The following is a 15,128-nucleotide window of genomic DNA, read 5'->3' as shown; positions in this document are numbered from 1 at the left end:
GCTTGCCACAAAGCATAGGGACATGAGACTGTCACCCTAGAATATTCCTCGCTCGATCCTTCTTCGTTCTGGGACCAGGGCCACCCCTGCCTCCAACAACAAAATGTTTTTTTTTTTTGCTGTTTTTGTTACAGTGAATGTATACCCATGCCAAATTGTAGCTTTATAGTTGTTACGACCACTGAACAAAGTCGCGGACGGACATGGCGAAACTATAATGAAATAAAATGATGACTCAAAATGGGTGATTTTCTCAATTCCATCTTGCATGCAATGTATTTTACCCGACAAGTCACTTTTAATTTACTCATATTTATTCAATTCTTTTAATTTAACAAATCTTGAAGGTTTCTCATTGTGAACTTGTTTAAGATGTCTTTTAACCTTGTCTTGCCACGGAAATTTCTTATGGCATATTTCGCAAGCATACGGCTTTTCCCCAGTGTGAACACGATTATGAACTTTTAGATCAGCAAGAACTACAAAAGCCTTATTACATATATCGCAAACATGTGGTCTGTTTTCGGAGTGCCTCCGTCGGATATGAACATTCAAGGCAGACTTATGTCTGAATGGCTGGCCGCATACTTCACACGAGTGTTTTTTTTCCTCGTGCACCTGCATGTGGTCCAGTAAATTCGTCTTCGTTCGGTATTTTTTATGACATACTTCGCACTCGAAAGGTTTTTCTTCATTATGTGTTTCTCTATGGGTTTTTAGAATACCTTTTGTCGAAAACCGTTTGCTACATTTTTCACACATAAATTCTAGGTTTTTCTTTTTATCACCGGTTTCCTTCTTTTTTTTGTTTTCCTTCTTCCTCCTTTCCTTCTCAGTCTGGACAGTGTGTTTGTTTATATGTTTTACTAAAGTCCCCTGTAATGCAAATCGTTTCCCACAAGTATCACAACTGAACTGTTTGTCCATAACTTGGTTGTGTTTCTCCAATAAATGTCTCCTCAAGTTATTTATATAGCGGAACTTGCTTTCACAAGTTACACAGGTATAAGACTTTTGTCCCCTGTGTACGCGCATATGTACATTAAAATTCTCCTTTGTTATGAATTGTTTACTACACAGATGACATGCGTACTTATAGTCCTCAGTATGAACTTTCAAATGTAGAGTTAAAGCCCCTTTCGTTGTGTACCCTTTGTTGCATTTTTCACACTTAAAAGGTTTCCCTCCAGAGTGATCAACTTTATGAGTTTTCAAAGCAAACTGCGTATTAAATTTCCTTGTACAAATGTCGCAAGTGAACTGATAATCTCCAGAGTGATGTTTGGAATGAGCGTCTAAATAGTGTTTATCCACAAATTGCTTTTTGCATATATCACAAGTAAAATATTTTGCGGCTCCTCGATCTTCAGATTCTTCGTAGGACTCTTTTTTGCATGTAGTTATTTCTCCTGGCTCTACGTGACTCTGATCATATTTAGAATGACTATTTCTATGTACGTCTAAATGGCCTTTTTGTCTAAATTTCTTGTTGCATATATCACATTCGTATGGTTTTTCAACAGTATGAGTCTGCATATGAGTAATATATTGATGTTTGTGTACGAATCCCCTTTTGCATAATTCGCAAGAGAATTTGAATTTTCCTATATGGTTTGCGTGATGAACATTTAAATGGCCCTTCTGTCCGAATCTTTTGTCGCATATGTTGCACGCGTAAGGTTTCTCTCCAATGTGGGAGCGGCGCCTGGTAACGTTCGGAGCTGGCGCTACGCTGTGGGACGCGGTAGGAACGGGTTGAGCAAACGGCGCTGGTGATCCTTCGTGTAATGAAACTAGAACAATAAGAATTCATATTAGGAAGTGGAATGAGTGTTCATAACTTCATAATAAACTTTTTCGTCCTAAAATATAATCTTTGACTGGCATTATGTGGAATCACCAATCTGCTTTCTTCAAACTAAAAGGCCGCCAAGTCTACTACTCTGTAAGAATTTAGTTGATTTTTAGCTGGTCTCATGTCTCAAAGATTTATAGGAGTAAATTTATATACAAAGGTTTCCTTTTTCCACATGCAGACAACAAGTTATATTTCATTTCGATTTTATTGAAACTTGTAATAAAAACGCTTATCTTTTGTTTCTATATAACACTCTAAACTCTCGCGTTTTGAACACGTATTAATTATACGAACGGGTTTGCTGGGACGTCAGTCTTTCCGTGACCACAGTTGGTGCAGCTCAGCTGAAACGTCGGAATTTAAGGAAAAAAACAATGAAAATAAATCGCGGTGACCCGTTCGTTAGTTTAAATATTTGTTTCTATATTTTATTTATCTTCCAGAGTAACAAAGACCACCTAAAAGGGCTCTTAAACAATCATCTAACCTAGCCCAGCCAGCTCAGTCGGAATCCACCTTAAGATGCCAAAAGAGTATGTGAGTAGATTACCCAGTCTAAGAAGGCGCCTATTTTGTTGCCACCTGACAAATAACTGCTATAAAGTACTTGTTCTTGTGGTACTATAAGGATGATAATGATAACACATGTTCAATTTTATATTAAAATTTAGTTTAATATATAGACAATGACAATTTATCCTAATAAATTAGATATTTATAAAATATATGGAAATGATAACAAACAAGACGTCAAAGTATCAAAATTTAAGTTTTTTGTTAACTTTCAAGTAGGCAAAAATATGGTACTATTCGATTCCTTACATTCTATTAAAAAACAGATTGTACAGCAACTATACACATAAACGCAATATTTCACCGACAAAATCGCAATTTCATTGTTTTCCGACGGCTTCTAAGCAATAGTGACGTCACGATTGCATGCCATTTTGTTAGGAGCGTATCGTAAAAAGAATACGATTGTCAGATTTTGTATATCATTTTTAACTTTTGTATTGCTTTATTGCAAACACATCCACAAAACACACCTCATCGACTGATAACATTATCATTATTTATTTATTTTGATTAATGAATACTTGTCATCTGGCCTACTGTACTTTTTCGAAAGGCCTTTCCTTTCGTTTCAAAACGTTCCTTCTACTACAGCCAATGCCCTCGTCCTTAACGCTCAACGACTGTGACAAACCAAGTTTCTTTATTGATAGGTTTCTGATTCTAAGAGATATGAACGATATTGCCTCCGAAAGGTGTGGACTATCCCCACTGTACATGCAGTTATGCATGTATCAACGAGAATCGAGAATCAATTCCGAACTCCCTTTTGATAATATTACTGTAAACTTCGACAGTCTTCAGTAGCTCCAATAGCTATTGGTTATTTGGTTCACAAAGGTTGCCACAAAGCGTTCCTCGCTCGATCCTTATTAGTTCTGGGACCAGGGCCACCCCTGCCTCCAACAACAAAACGTTTTTTTGCTGGTTTTGTTACAGTGAAAATATACTCACGCTAAATTGTAGCTTTATAGTTGTAACGACTACTGAACAAAGTCGCGGACGGACATGGCGAAACTATAATGGAACAAAATGATGACTAAAAATGGGTGGATTTTCTCGATGCCATCTTGCATGCAATGTTTTTTACACAACAAATCACTTTTAATTTAGTCATGTTTATTCACTTCTTTTAATTTAACAAATCTCGAAGGTTTCTCATTGTGAACTTGTTTAAGATGTCTTTTAACCCCGTTTTGCCACGGAAATTTCTTATAGCATATTTCGCAAGCATACGGTTTCTCCCCAGTGTGTACTCGATAATGCTCTTTTAATTGAGCAAGAACTACAAAAGCCTTATTACAAATATCGCAAACATGTGGTCTGTTTTCGAAGTGCCTCCGTCGGATATGAACATTCAAGGCAGACTTATGTCTGAATGGCTGGCCGCATACTTCACACGAGTGTTTTTTTTCCTCGTGCACCTGCATGTGGTCCAGTAAATTCGTCTTCGTTCGGTATTTTTTATGACATACTTCGCACTCGAAAGGTCTTTCTTCATTATGTGTGACTCTATGGTTATTTAGAATACCTATTGTCGAAAATCGTTTGCTACATATTTCACACATAAATGCTAGGTCTTTCTTTTTATCACCGGTTTCCTTCTTCTTCTTCTTTTCTTTCTTCCTCCTTTCCTTGTCAGTCTGGACAGTGTGTTTGTTCATATGTTTTACTAAAGGCCCCTGTAATGCAAATCGTTTCCCACAAATATCACAACTGAACTGTTTGTCCATAACTTGGTCATGTTTCTCCAATAAATGTCTCCTCAAGTTATTTAAATAGCGGAACTTACTTTCACAAGTTACACAAGTATAAGGTTTTTCCCCTGTGTGTACGCGCATATGTACATTAAAATTCTCCTTTGTTATGTATCGTTTACTACACATATGACATGCGTACTTATAGTCCTCAGTGTGAACTTTCAAATGAAGATTTAAAGCACCTTTTGTTGTGTACCCTTTGCTGCATTTTTCACACTTAAAAGGTCTCCCTCCCGAGTGATCAACTTTATGAGTCTTCAAAGCAAACTGCGTATTAAATTTCCTTGTACAAACGTCGCAAGTGAACGGATAATCCCCAGTGTGATGTTTGGAATGAGCGTCTAAATAGTGTTTATCCACAAATTGCTTTTTGCATATATCACATGTAAAATATTTTGCGGCTTCTCGATCTTCTGCTTCTTCTGAAGACTCTTTTTTGCATGTATTTATTTCTCCTGGCTCTACATGATTCTGATCATATTTAGAATGACTATTTCTATGTACGTCTAAATGGCCTTTTTGTCTAAATTTCTTGTTGCATATCTCACATTCGTATGGTTTTTCACCAGTATGCGTCTGTTTATGAGTAATATATTGATGTTTGTGTACAAACCCCCTTTTGCATAATTCGCAAGAGAATTTGAATTTTCCTATATGGTTTGCGTAATGAACATTTAAATGGCCCTTCTGTCCGAATCTTTTGTCGCATATGTTGCACGCATAAGGTTTCTCTCCAGTGTGGGAGCGGCGCCTGGTAACGTTCGGAGCTGGCGCGACCGAAACGCTGTGGGACGCGGTAGGAATGGGTTGAGCAAAAGGCACTGGAGATCCTTCGTGTAATGAAACTAGAACAATAAGAATTCATATTAGGAAGTGGAACGAGTGTTCATAACTTCATAAGAAACTTTTTCGTCCTAAAATATGTTTTGATAGACTTAGAAGTGCTTTACGAAGCTGTTAAATGTACGCAACGCTAGTTTTTGCAACTCTAATTTTTCATTTACCTATCTCCGACCGTAATCTATAGAGTTTGGATGTTCGAAAACTTTTGTATTGCCATTTATTACGTAAAAAAAACATTATAACGAGATTATATATATAACAGGGAATATCATTAAAAAGTCTTTAATTATACAGCTGAGTAGAACTAATATTGTAACGTTGGCTAACATAAACAGGAAAACCGGCCAAGTGAGAGCCGGACTCGCGTTTCAAGCTTCCACACTTCGTTTTCTATAAACAGTATCACGACATCACCGGTCACCTGTCATAGAAAATGAAGTGTCGGTAACCTCGGCCCCAGGGGCGTAGCTAGAGGGTATGGCGCCCGGGGCAGTCACCAAATTTGCGCCCCCTGACGACTGACAAAAGTTTCCCTGCTGCTGCCTTTTGCCCATTTTGACGCCCCCCTCTTGGATGGCGCCCGGGGCACTTGCCCCCCCCAACCCCCCCCCCCCCCCTAGCTACGCCACTGCTCGGCCCAGACCCTGATAATCGTGTAAAGATTACACGCCAGCCACGAAATATACATACATTAGCTAAACAGTTCTTAGTACATTTTTTACTTCATAAACGATACTTCATAAGTCATGTGGATGACTGACAGTTCTAAACCATATAAGTATGACACGTTTCTTTGAATAATACCCAACACACAATTTCCCGCTAGGTATTAAAAAAAAGTTCTGATTGGTCATTAACATACATACGCTAAAATAAAATTCTATGTGTCAAATCTCTTGCGTGGCATTACATTACTTGACGTCGCACAATACACATGTATTACAATATTTGCGTTACGTCGTTTCAAGCTGCACGCAGCACAGTTGAGTCACTCGCAGTATAAATGATATGTACATACATGTAAGTAATTATAAATAAATAGATTTTATTTATAATTACTTACATGTATGTACTCATTTTAGAGCTCTAATCAGACTTCTATAGTTATCCTAGTTGGTTGGGATACAGCTTTCCAGAGTACACACCTGATACAATGCTGCTGTCAGCCATCTCCACCTCCGGCCTCTCCTGCTTGATACCGCCTGCCGGAAACACGTCTTAATTAAACACTTCAACAAAACAACTCAAGACTAATAGTCATACTTGTTATGGCCATTTTTTGCCCGGATGCTGCACTTCATGATAAAAGCAAGCCGCTTTGCACGGTGCTAGTAGGGACCAAACTGAGTGATTTGACCCGCAGCAGCGCAAGTTTCACCCCTTAGGAACAGAGATGGCGCCACTTCTTTAAAATATATTTCAAAAAATTCTACAAGCTAAACCAATGAACCGATTTAAATGTTTAATATCTCAAATGAAAGCTCATTATATACATTACTTTTAAAAAAATACTCAAAAAATATATACTGATTACTTTCGACAAAAAACGGCATCTTAAGTTTTTTTTTTTACTCGATTGATAGTTTTTACTTGCTTTCTCAAAAAAAATGTATGGAACATGAATATCTTAATGCATGTATATATTACTGAATAAATAACAAGTATTATAAAAAAAACCCGACACCGATACCTCTCATACTTCACGAAATATAAAAGTTTGAATGTGAGTGTAAATTTCTTCAAAATATATTTCAAAAAATTCTACAAGCTTAACTATTTGACCGATTTCAATGTTTAATATCTCAAATAAAAGCTCATTATATACATTACTTATAAAAAAATACTCATAAAACATATACTGAACCCTTTTGGCAAAAAACGGCATCTTAAGTTTTTTTTCTTACTCGATTGATAGTTTTTACTTGATTTCTTAAAAAAAATATTATGGAACATGAATAGTTTAATAAATATATATATAGTACTGAGTATATAAAAGTATTACAAAAAAACCCGACACCGATACCTTTCATTCTTCACGAAATATTTAAGTTCAATTATGCACGTTCTTACAAATAAATCCTTTAAAATAAATCTTCAACCGCAGTAAGTGCACTGATTTTAATATGAAATGTGTCATATGAAAAGAAATCACCCAATTTATTTTAATAAATAAAAAAATTATAAATAAAAACTGAATAAAGTTTTTCCTGGTGGTGAATTACAAAAAAAATATAACAAATCTAAAATTAGGAATTATTTTTATTTAAAGTGACTACATATTTGTAAACAAAAAACTTAAATGTCCTCTTCGGGTTCATATTTATTTATTGCAACCATGGTTTTATAGGTATTACAAATTCTTGGTAGTTCCACATGGACCCCGTGGGGGCATAGCAATATTACATGCATACTTAGCAATCTAATCTTAAATCTATGTGTATAATATAAAAGTAGGTCAATTTGTCAATTTAGTAGTTTTTATACATATAAGCCGAATTGAATCAGATAATTGTCAGTGTATTAAATACAAAAATAAACGGGCAACTAATTATTATTAGGTGATGTCAAAGAGCATATAATCACTACGTTCTAAGTCAAATTATATGGTTCACCGGTAGATGTAAAACTGAAAAAGAAAAGTCGTTTTGAAGTACTCGTACCATTCCAATACTACAAAATCACTGATCATACATGAACTGGTTGCTGTAAATTACTGTTGAATTCTTTTTGTGACTAGTTGATAACCATTAAACCTATAATTTTGTGCTAGACCTATAATTAGTGGTCAGCATGCAAAATAACCCTGGATTGAAAATTACATTAACTTACTTTTGATTTGTACAGCCACATTTGCATGATTTACACTGGGCTGTGCATGGCCAGCTGACGCGACGACACCCACAATGCATAGTTTCGCAGCCAGATTTGCAGCCACAATGGTCCAAGAGGCTTAATTGACACCAAATCGCGGTAACTGCCCGACCATTCCGGAGTCCAACTCTCTTTTTCCTCAGTCCATCCCCAAAAAGATGTACATGGTATGGAAACTTCTGGTTTCAGAGCGTTTCCCCATATATGGCCCTCTTGGTAAGCTGCTCGAAGTGCATGTTTATAGAGAGCAGCTGATGTAGGTGGCAGGGTTGGCAGGTTCTAATTTCTCGGCCAAATCAGATTTGTTCCCTGAACGACGCCCTCCATTGACTGACAACGAAGGTGGACAAATTTAATTTTCGTACTGGAAGAATTCGTTCAGATCAAGCTGCCTTTCTCTGGCCACTATAAAAAGACGGGAAAATAGGAGTATGTCAACTTTTAAGTTTTTGATTTTGTCAGTTGTCAGGTGTGTAACTACATATTTTAATTTTAGTATAAAGTTACCCTAGATTTGTGTTATTGTTTGGCCAAACGGAACACATAAACGTAAATGAAGTTCACAAATATTTGTTTGCTTCAAAAAACAAGCTTGTGACAAGCCTGCCACCTACATCAGCTGCTCTCTATAAACATGCACTTCGAGCGGCTTACCAAGAGGGCCATATATGGGGAAACGCTATGAAACCAGAAGTTTCCATACCATGTCCATCTTCTTGGGGATGGACTGAGGAAAAAGATAGTTGGACTCCGGAATGGTCGGCATTTACAGCGATTTGGTCGCAATTAAGCCTCTTGGACCATTTTGGCTGCAAATCTGGCTGCGAAACTATGCGTTGTGAGTGTCGTCGCGTCAGCTTACCATGCACAGCCCAGTGTAAATCATGCAAAGGTGGCTGTACAAATCAAAAGTAAGTTAATGTAAAAACTGTAATAGAGTAAGTTAATGTAATTTTCAATCCAGAGTTATTTTGCATGCTGACCACTGATTATAGGTCTGGCGCAAAATTATAGGTTTAATGGTAATCAACTAGGCACAAAAATAATTCAACAGTAAATCTACAGGCACAAAAATTATCCAACAGTAATCTACAGCAACCAGTTCATGTATGATCGGTGATTTTGTAGTATTGAAATGATACGAGTACTTCTTAAAACGACTTTTTTTTTCAGTTCTACATCTACCGGTGAACCCGAAGAGGACATTTAAGTTTTTTGTTTACAAATGTAGTCACTTTAAATAAAAATAATTCCTAATTTTAGATTTGTTATATTTTTTTGTAATTCAGCACCAGGAAAAAACTTTATTCAGTTTTTATTTATTTATTTTTTTATTTATTAAAATAAATTGGGTGATTTCTTTTCATATGACACATTTCATATTAAAATCAGTGCACTTACTGCGGTTGAAGATTTCTTTTAAAGAATTTATTTGTAAGAACGTGCATAATTGAACTTAAATATTTCGTGAAGAATGAAAGGTATCGGAGTCGGGTTTTTTTGTAATACTTTTATATACTCAGTACTATATATATATTTATTAAACTATTCATGTTCCATATTTTTTTTTTATGAAATCAATCGAGTAAGAAAAAAAACTTAAGATGCCGTTTTTTGCCAAAAGTATTCAGTATATGTTTTTTGAATATCTTTTTATAAGTAGTATATACAATGAGCTTTTATTTGAGATATTAAACATTAAAATCAGTCGAATAGTTTAGCTTGTAGAATTATTTGGAATATATCTTGAAGAAATTTACACTCACATTCAAACTTTCATAATTCGAGAAGTATGAGAGATATCGGTGTCGGGTTTTTTTTATAATACTTGTTATTTATTCAGTAATATATACATGCATTAAACTATTCATGTTCCATACATTTTTTTTGAGAAATCAAGTAAAAACTATCAATCGAGTAAAAAATAAAAATTTAAGATGCCGTTTTTTGTCGAAATTATTCAGTATATATTTTTGGGGTATTTTTTTTAAAGTAATGTATATAATAAGCTTTTATTTGAGATATTAAACATTTAAATCGGTTCATTAGTTTACCTTGTAGAATTTTTTGAAATATTTTTTAAAGAAGTGGCGCCATCTCTGTTCCTAAGGGGTGAAACTGCCGCTGCTGCGGGTCAAATCGCTCAGTTTGGTCCCTACTATCACTGTGCAGAGCGGCTTGCTTTTATCATGAAGTGCAGCATTTTGTTCATAACAAGTATGACTATAAGTAAATACAGACGTGATCTCCTGCGTCATAGTTATGAACAGAGACTACAAACGCTTGACATCTCCTCTCTTGAATCTCGTCGTCTCTCACAGGACTTATTATTCCTTCACAAACTTCTACATCATAAAATTGATTCGCCAAGCCTACTATCCCTAGTTACGTTCAATACTCCTCGATTTAGATCCCGTGCTCCTAAGACTTTCGCCTTTCAAGTCTACAGAAATAATACCTCTTTTTACAATCCAATCGTCAGAATGTGTCGCCAGTATAATGAATTGGTATTTAAACACAGAGATATTGACATTTTCGACTCACGGCAGGCAGTATTTAGGAGGCAGGTTCTTAGGGTTCTCGGCCATCATCACACTTCCCAATAATAGTACGCAATATGACATGTAATAATTAAGTATTTGCGAAATGTTGTAATTTGTAATTTAGTGTAATTTTGAGTAGTTTTAGGTTATTTTTTTTATAATTTTAGGATAGTTTTTGCTCCTTATATTTTTTTCTTGCTGTACATGCTTGCTTTGGATGGCATTCTTATGTAATACCTACCACTCATGTACTCTTTGTAACAGTGTTGAATGTTGTCTGTTTAGTGTGCCTTTAAAAAAAAAACTTTTTATCTGTTCGGTTTGCAATTATTCAAGGTTTTTATAGATCTGTCTGTCTGATCTGTCTCTAGTTTTGTTCTATGAGATTTGGTATAAAAAGCTAGCAAACGGACTGTAGAATTAAAAAAAAAAAACAACAATTTGACACTATTCCGTGTTGAAAGATATAACCTATGCTGGCGCCATCTGTAAATCATTTCGACCAGCCAACTACATTGTGAGTTAAGAAATATAAAATAAACATTTAAAACCTTTACGTACCCTCATACGATATACGATACAACAAGCCAACAAGGGGATATGTTCGCCTTTGTACACATTTACTGTATTCTCTCTGTTGCACTTGTTTTGTTTATTTATTATTAAAAAGGGCGTAATTCGCGGCACTTACGACGTTTTAATCAATAGCTTTTGGGAAATGAGTGTTTTCCCAGAGTGTATGGCTCAACCAAGGATATAAAATATATTTTTTAATACAGTTGCTCAAAAAGTGGTACTTTTTGTGGCTGCGTAGCGTGCGAGAAGCTCAATTTCTCGAACTAGTGCTTTTTACTTTTTAGTTCCAAACTATACTTTCGAAACGCAGTTAAAATTGAATTTAGCGCGGAGCAGGTACCAGGGCCTCATGAGTTACTCGGAGGTGTCGTTGACCAACCCGCGCCGGGCCCGCGGCGGCCGCGGCCGGGGCGCGCACGAGTATGAAGGTATCGCGGGCTGCGGCAGCTCAAGTATCAAGGGCTGTATAGGTACTTTTGGTTTTGGTTTGGTTTGGTGGTATGATTCTACTAATGATATATTAATTTATTATTTTTTCGCAATTGTATTAAAAAACGTCGTTTACAACACGTGTGAAATGTCTTTTTATCACTCGTACCGAGTCTTGCCACTCGCTTTCAGCTCGTGGCAAGATACCTCGGTACTAGTGGTAAAAAGACATTCTTTTCACACTAGTTGTAAAATGTACTATTTTGTAGCAAAAATTGAACAAGACAAAATATTTTTAAATATTGTTTTTACAGACGTATGGCATGATGTGCCACACTTAATTTTTTTTTTTCACTTTAAGTTAAATGTACAGAATAACTTATAATTCAGAATATTTTTTTATGGAAAAAATGTCATTTTTGGTACAAGCTTTTATCGCTGACTGTACTTTTCTTTCGACAGGCAACTAATACTCATTGAGACAATTCTAAAAACCCCAAACAAAATTAGGTTTCGATGTTTTATCACAGTTACTATGGCCACCTCCTGTCTCCATCATCAGATCAAACCCGACCCGACTTTCACATGTATGCAAATTTTCAGCTTCATTGGAAGTGGGTCTTTAACTTGCAAGATTTGACCCTTACGAACATACATACATACATTGCAAGTTAATAAAAAGCTGGTAAAAAAGTTTATACTGCAACCAATTATTGATTGTCCTAAAAGTTAATTCACCCACAATACCCACAAATCCAAATCGCATAAAATTTCCGTAATGAAGGTTTCTCTAGTTTCCTTCAATTTTTTCCTGACAATATCTAAGAACTATTCCAACTTTTTAGCAAATCCCCAGCTTGCACATGTCTGTAGGATACTTACGCGAAACATCGTCATCTCCAGTTGGTTTCTCTAACTTGATTTTGATGCTGTCACCTGCAGCTAAAAGAAAATATTATGTTATTATATTATTGTAAGTGTGCTTATGCTTAGTATGCATTTAAATTTCAAAATCGGTCTAAAAATTCATTCGGGTCTACACAGACTAAGCGGCTTTGCGTGCCGATGTAATCGCGAGGCCGCCTGTTCTAGGTGCACCCGCCTATTAAAAAATGCTACCAACTGTTTACTCAAATCAGGTATGTCATATAGCTTACTGGCAGGGAGTGCTCCCGTGAGTCGCTTGTGCAGTACGTCCTGGACACGCTGCACTTGCAGCTTGAACTCGTTTGCGTCCCGCAGCCGCCCCACGCACACCTCGCAGATCCCACATTCGTCATTTCCTAAACTTAGCTGCAACACAAAATGAAAACAATGTTCTTTACAACTTATCATATAATTAATCATGCAGCTACTTCAATTTGTACAACAGGAAGGTTGACGCGATACTAAAGCTTTATGAGACTTGTACAATGGATAAAACAAACTGCTAGACAGGTTCATTTTGTATTGGAAATAGGAGGTGTGGCACTGGACATGTTAAAGTTAATAAATATAATTGGTTGGGTTGGGGCAATTATACATAGAAAATGTTATTTAAGAACCCTATGGCCATAGATTTCAAAATAAAAGCATAAACATATAATAAAGATAAGGGTTTTATACTTACATTTAAATCGAAGCATTCTCTCAACATGTCGTAATATATCTCTGCTTTTCCAAGATGATTGTATAGTGTCTTGAGGCCTTTGTCCGGAGGGCGCAGGAGGCAACAGCTACATGAGTAATATGCTTCCATGGTCTTATTAACTGTGATTGGGCCAATGTCCACTTAGAAATATTGAAATCGCTGAGCACTAATACTCAATCATTACCGCTTCATCAAGCCTTTATCATGCCAATATTAAGGTTGGATAAGGCTGGGTCAGTATATATATTAATTCATAGTTCAGCAATATGGTGTTGAACAGGATATTGGAACAACCTACAAAGAAACGAAACAACTTAATATACTTACTACTAACACAAAACTAATAACATATTTGTACACTACAAAAAAAAACAACCTAACAAATCTGCGGCTGGTAAAACTACTCAAACATATGTCTATAATTAAGATTATTTTTGGTTAAAATTTTATTTAAAATACCACAAAACAGTGTAATTGTTAATACTGGCTAGAAAAATTATCTCACATGGAAGTAAGTAAATATAAATAATGTGGATTTTTTATTCAAAATAAAAATATTGAATTGAATTGAATATATAGGTGATGTCATTTAGGACTCTACAACAATAAATGTATGATTTGCAGCACCCTCATCCAGTCCACATTCACAGTTTCTTGATCGATCCCTCAACTATGCCTCCAACAATTGTATATTGTGAGATAAATAAATCATATCATATCATTATTTATATGTGGACCACAAGGGGCCCACATCTGTACAATAGTGGATCTGTGTCATTATATCTAGGGGTTATGTAATGTATTATGTAAGTGGTTTGGGTAGAAAGCCCAAGGGAGTACATAAGTACTTGTTTGCCGACAAAAATCATACTTTTTCAAGAATTTTTACGTTTTTGTGTATCAACACAGGTAGCTTATTAATTATTGTCATATTTATCGTATAACTTTATAACCTATAGCTTTAATTACTTGATTCAATAAATATCAAATAAGTTTTTTTTGGGAAGGCACATAAATTTTCTTTGCACAGCATAATGCATGCCTACGTCCATCAAATGTCGATTTTAATATTGTTTAATAATACAATACAACTTGTATTATAGACAATATATGTATGGAGTCCCACCTATCAGGGAGAACCGTATCTTCTATTTTACCACCGATTACTTACCCGTAGCAGTTAATCGATACTGTAAGTAACTACCAAACTAGAAAAACACAACAGAGAAAGAGATAGGACTCGTAAACTTTAACCGAGAACATTTTTTTCAAGTGACCCCAGCACGTAATAACGCCACGACGGGCAGAATTCAATCGTATCTCTTATTAGTCTGTGATTCAATCACAGAGCAGAGACAGCTGTATCTTTGATTTTTAGAGGCGTTCATCGTCCACGATGGCCATGTTTCACTAACCTGACCATTGACAATATGAATTGACATTTTGTTTTTTTTGGCAATGTTGCGGTTAATGCTGCGGTACAGCAGCCAAGGTCAAGATATTACGCCTAGGTTTAATGTTTAAGGACAGTCCAGACCGATATTATCGATAAAATGGCGGTGCGGACGCAAGAATATCAATTTGTGATGCTAGTATCCGCGTTTGGTGGTTTGGGGCCATTATTTTTAGTTACCATAGACAATTTGGTTTGACCAACTATATTTTGAACTTGGCTTGTATATATATATTTTTTTTTTTTTGATTTTATGGCCACTTGGCTTGTATAGCGCAGCAAATACACCAAATACACCAATTGGGCTTGTCAATGGTCAGGTCAATGACCGTGTGACCTGATCTGATAATGGCGCCGTGATGATGGATAGATAGATCGCCCAGATGGATATATGATGATTGATTCAATAACGTGCATGGTGCGCCTCTAAACTAAAACAAAATATACTTACTTTTAGAGACGCCTCTTATAGCTAGTGACTGGATTCTGCCCGTAGCGGCGTGGACATGTGTTCTGGCTGACAGATTTGAAAAATTGTTTTCGGTGGAATTTCCGAGTGTCTCTTTATTGTTTTGTTGTTCTACTTTGGTAG

At 36.0% G+C, this 15,128-nt stretch overlaps 1 protein-coding gene across 2 annotated transcripts; it reads right to left on the bottom strand.

Annotated features, from left to right (window-relative positions):
* Positions 1-232: 232 nt before the first annotated feature.
* LOC134752132 (gastrula zinc finger protein XlCGF57.1-like) lies at positions 233-14,453 on the bottom strand. Of its 2 annotated transcripts, none has more exons than XM_063687721.1 (6): positions 14,255-14,447; positions 13,063-13,377; positions 12,611-12,746; positions 12,336-12,395; positions 6,180-6,236; positions 233-1,793 (listed from the first exon to the last, which is right to left on the bottom strand). In XM_063687721.1, exons 2-6 carry the CDS (start codon positions 13,189-13,191, stop codon positions 304-306), a joined length of 1,872 nt encoding a protein of 623 aa, XP_063543791.1. In that variant the 5' UTR covers positions 13,192-13,377; positions 14,255-14,447; the 3' UTR covers positions 233-303. The 2 variants fall into 2 exon arrangements, with proteins under 2 accessions (XP_063543791.1, XP_063543790.1); XM_063687720.1 differs by lacking the exon at positions 233-1,793 and adding an exon at positions 2,626-5,036 and having other exon boundaries at positions 14,255-14,453.
* Positions 14,454-15,128: the final 675 nt, after the last annotated feature.

Source organism: Cydia strobilella, chromosome 24, assembly GCF_947568885.1.
Source record: "Cydia strobilella chromosome 24, ilCydStro3.1, whole genome shotgun sequence".
Taxonomy (NCBI): domain Eukaryota; kingdom Metazoa; phylum Arthropoda; class Insecta; order Lepidoptera; family Tortricidae; genus Cydia; species Cydia strobilella.
This window is presented reverse-complemented; position numbering and strand designations above follow the sequence as displayed.

Bases quoted from the DNA above. Each gene is read 5' to 3' on its own strand.
- LOC134752132 (XM_063687720.1), bottom strand. From the start codon at position 13,191: ATGGAAGCATATTACTCATGTAGCTGTTGCCTCCTGCGCCCTCCGGAC. The intron at 12,747-13,062 runs GTAAGTATAAAA...TTTGTGTTGCAG, and splicing joins GAGAATGCTTCGATTTAAAT to CTAAGTTTAGGAAATGACGA. The intron at 6,237-12,335 runs GTAAGTATCCTA...TGTTTCCGGCAG, and splicing joins TGGAGATGACGATGTTTCGC to GCGGTATCAAGCAGGAGAGG.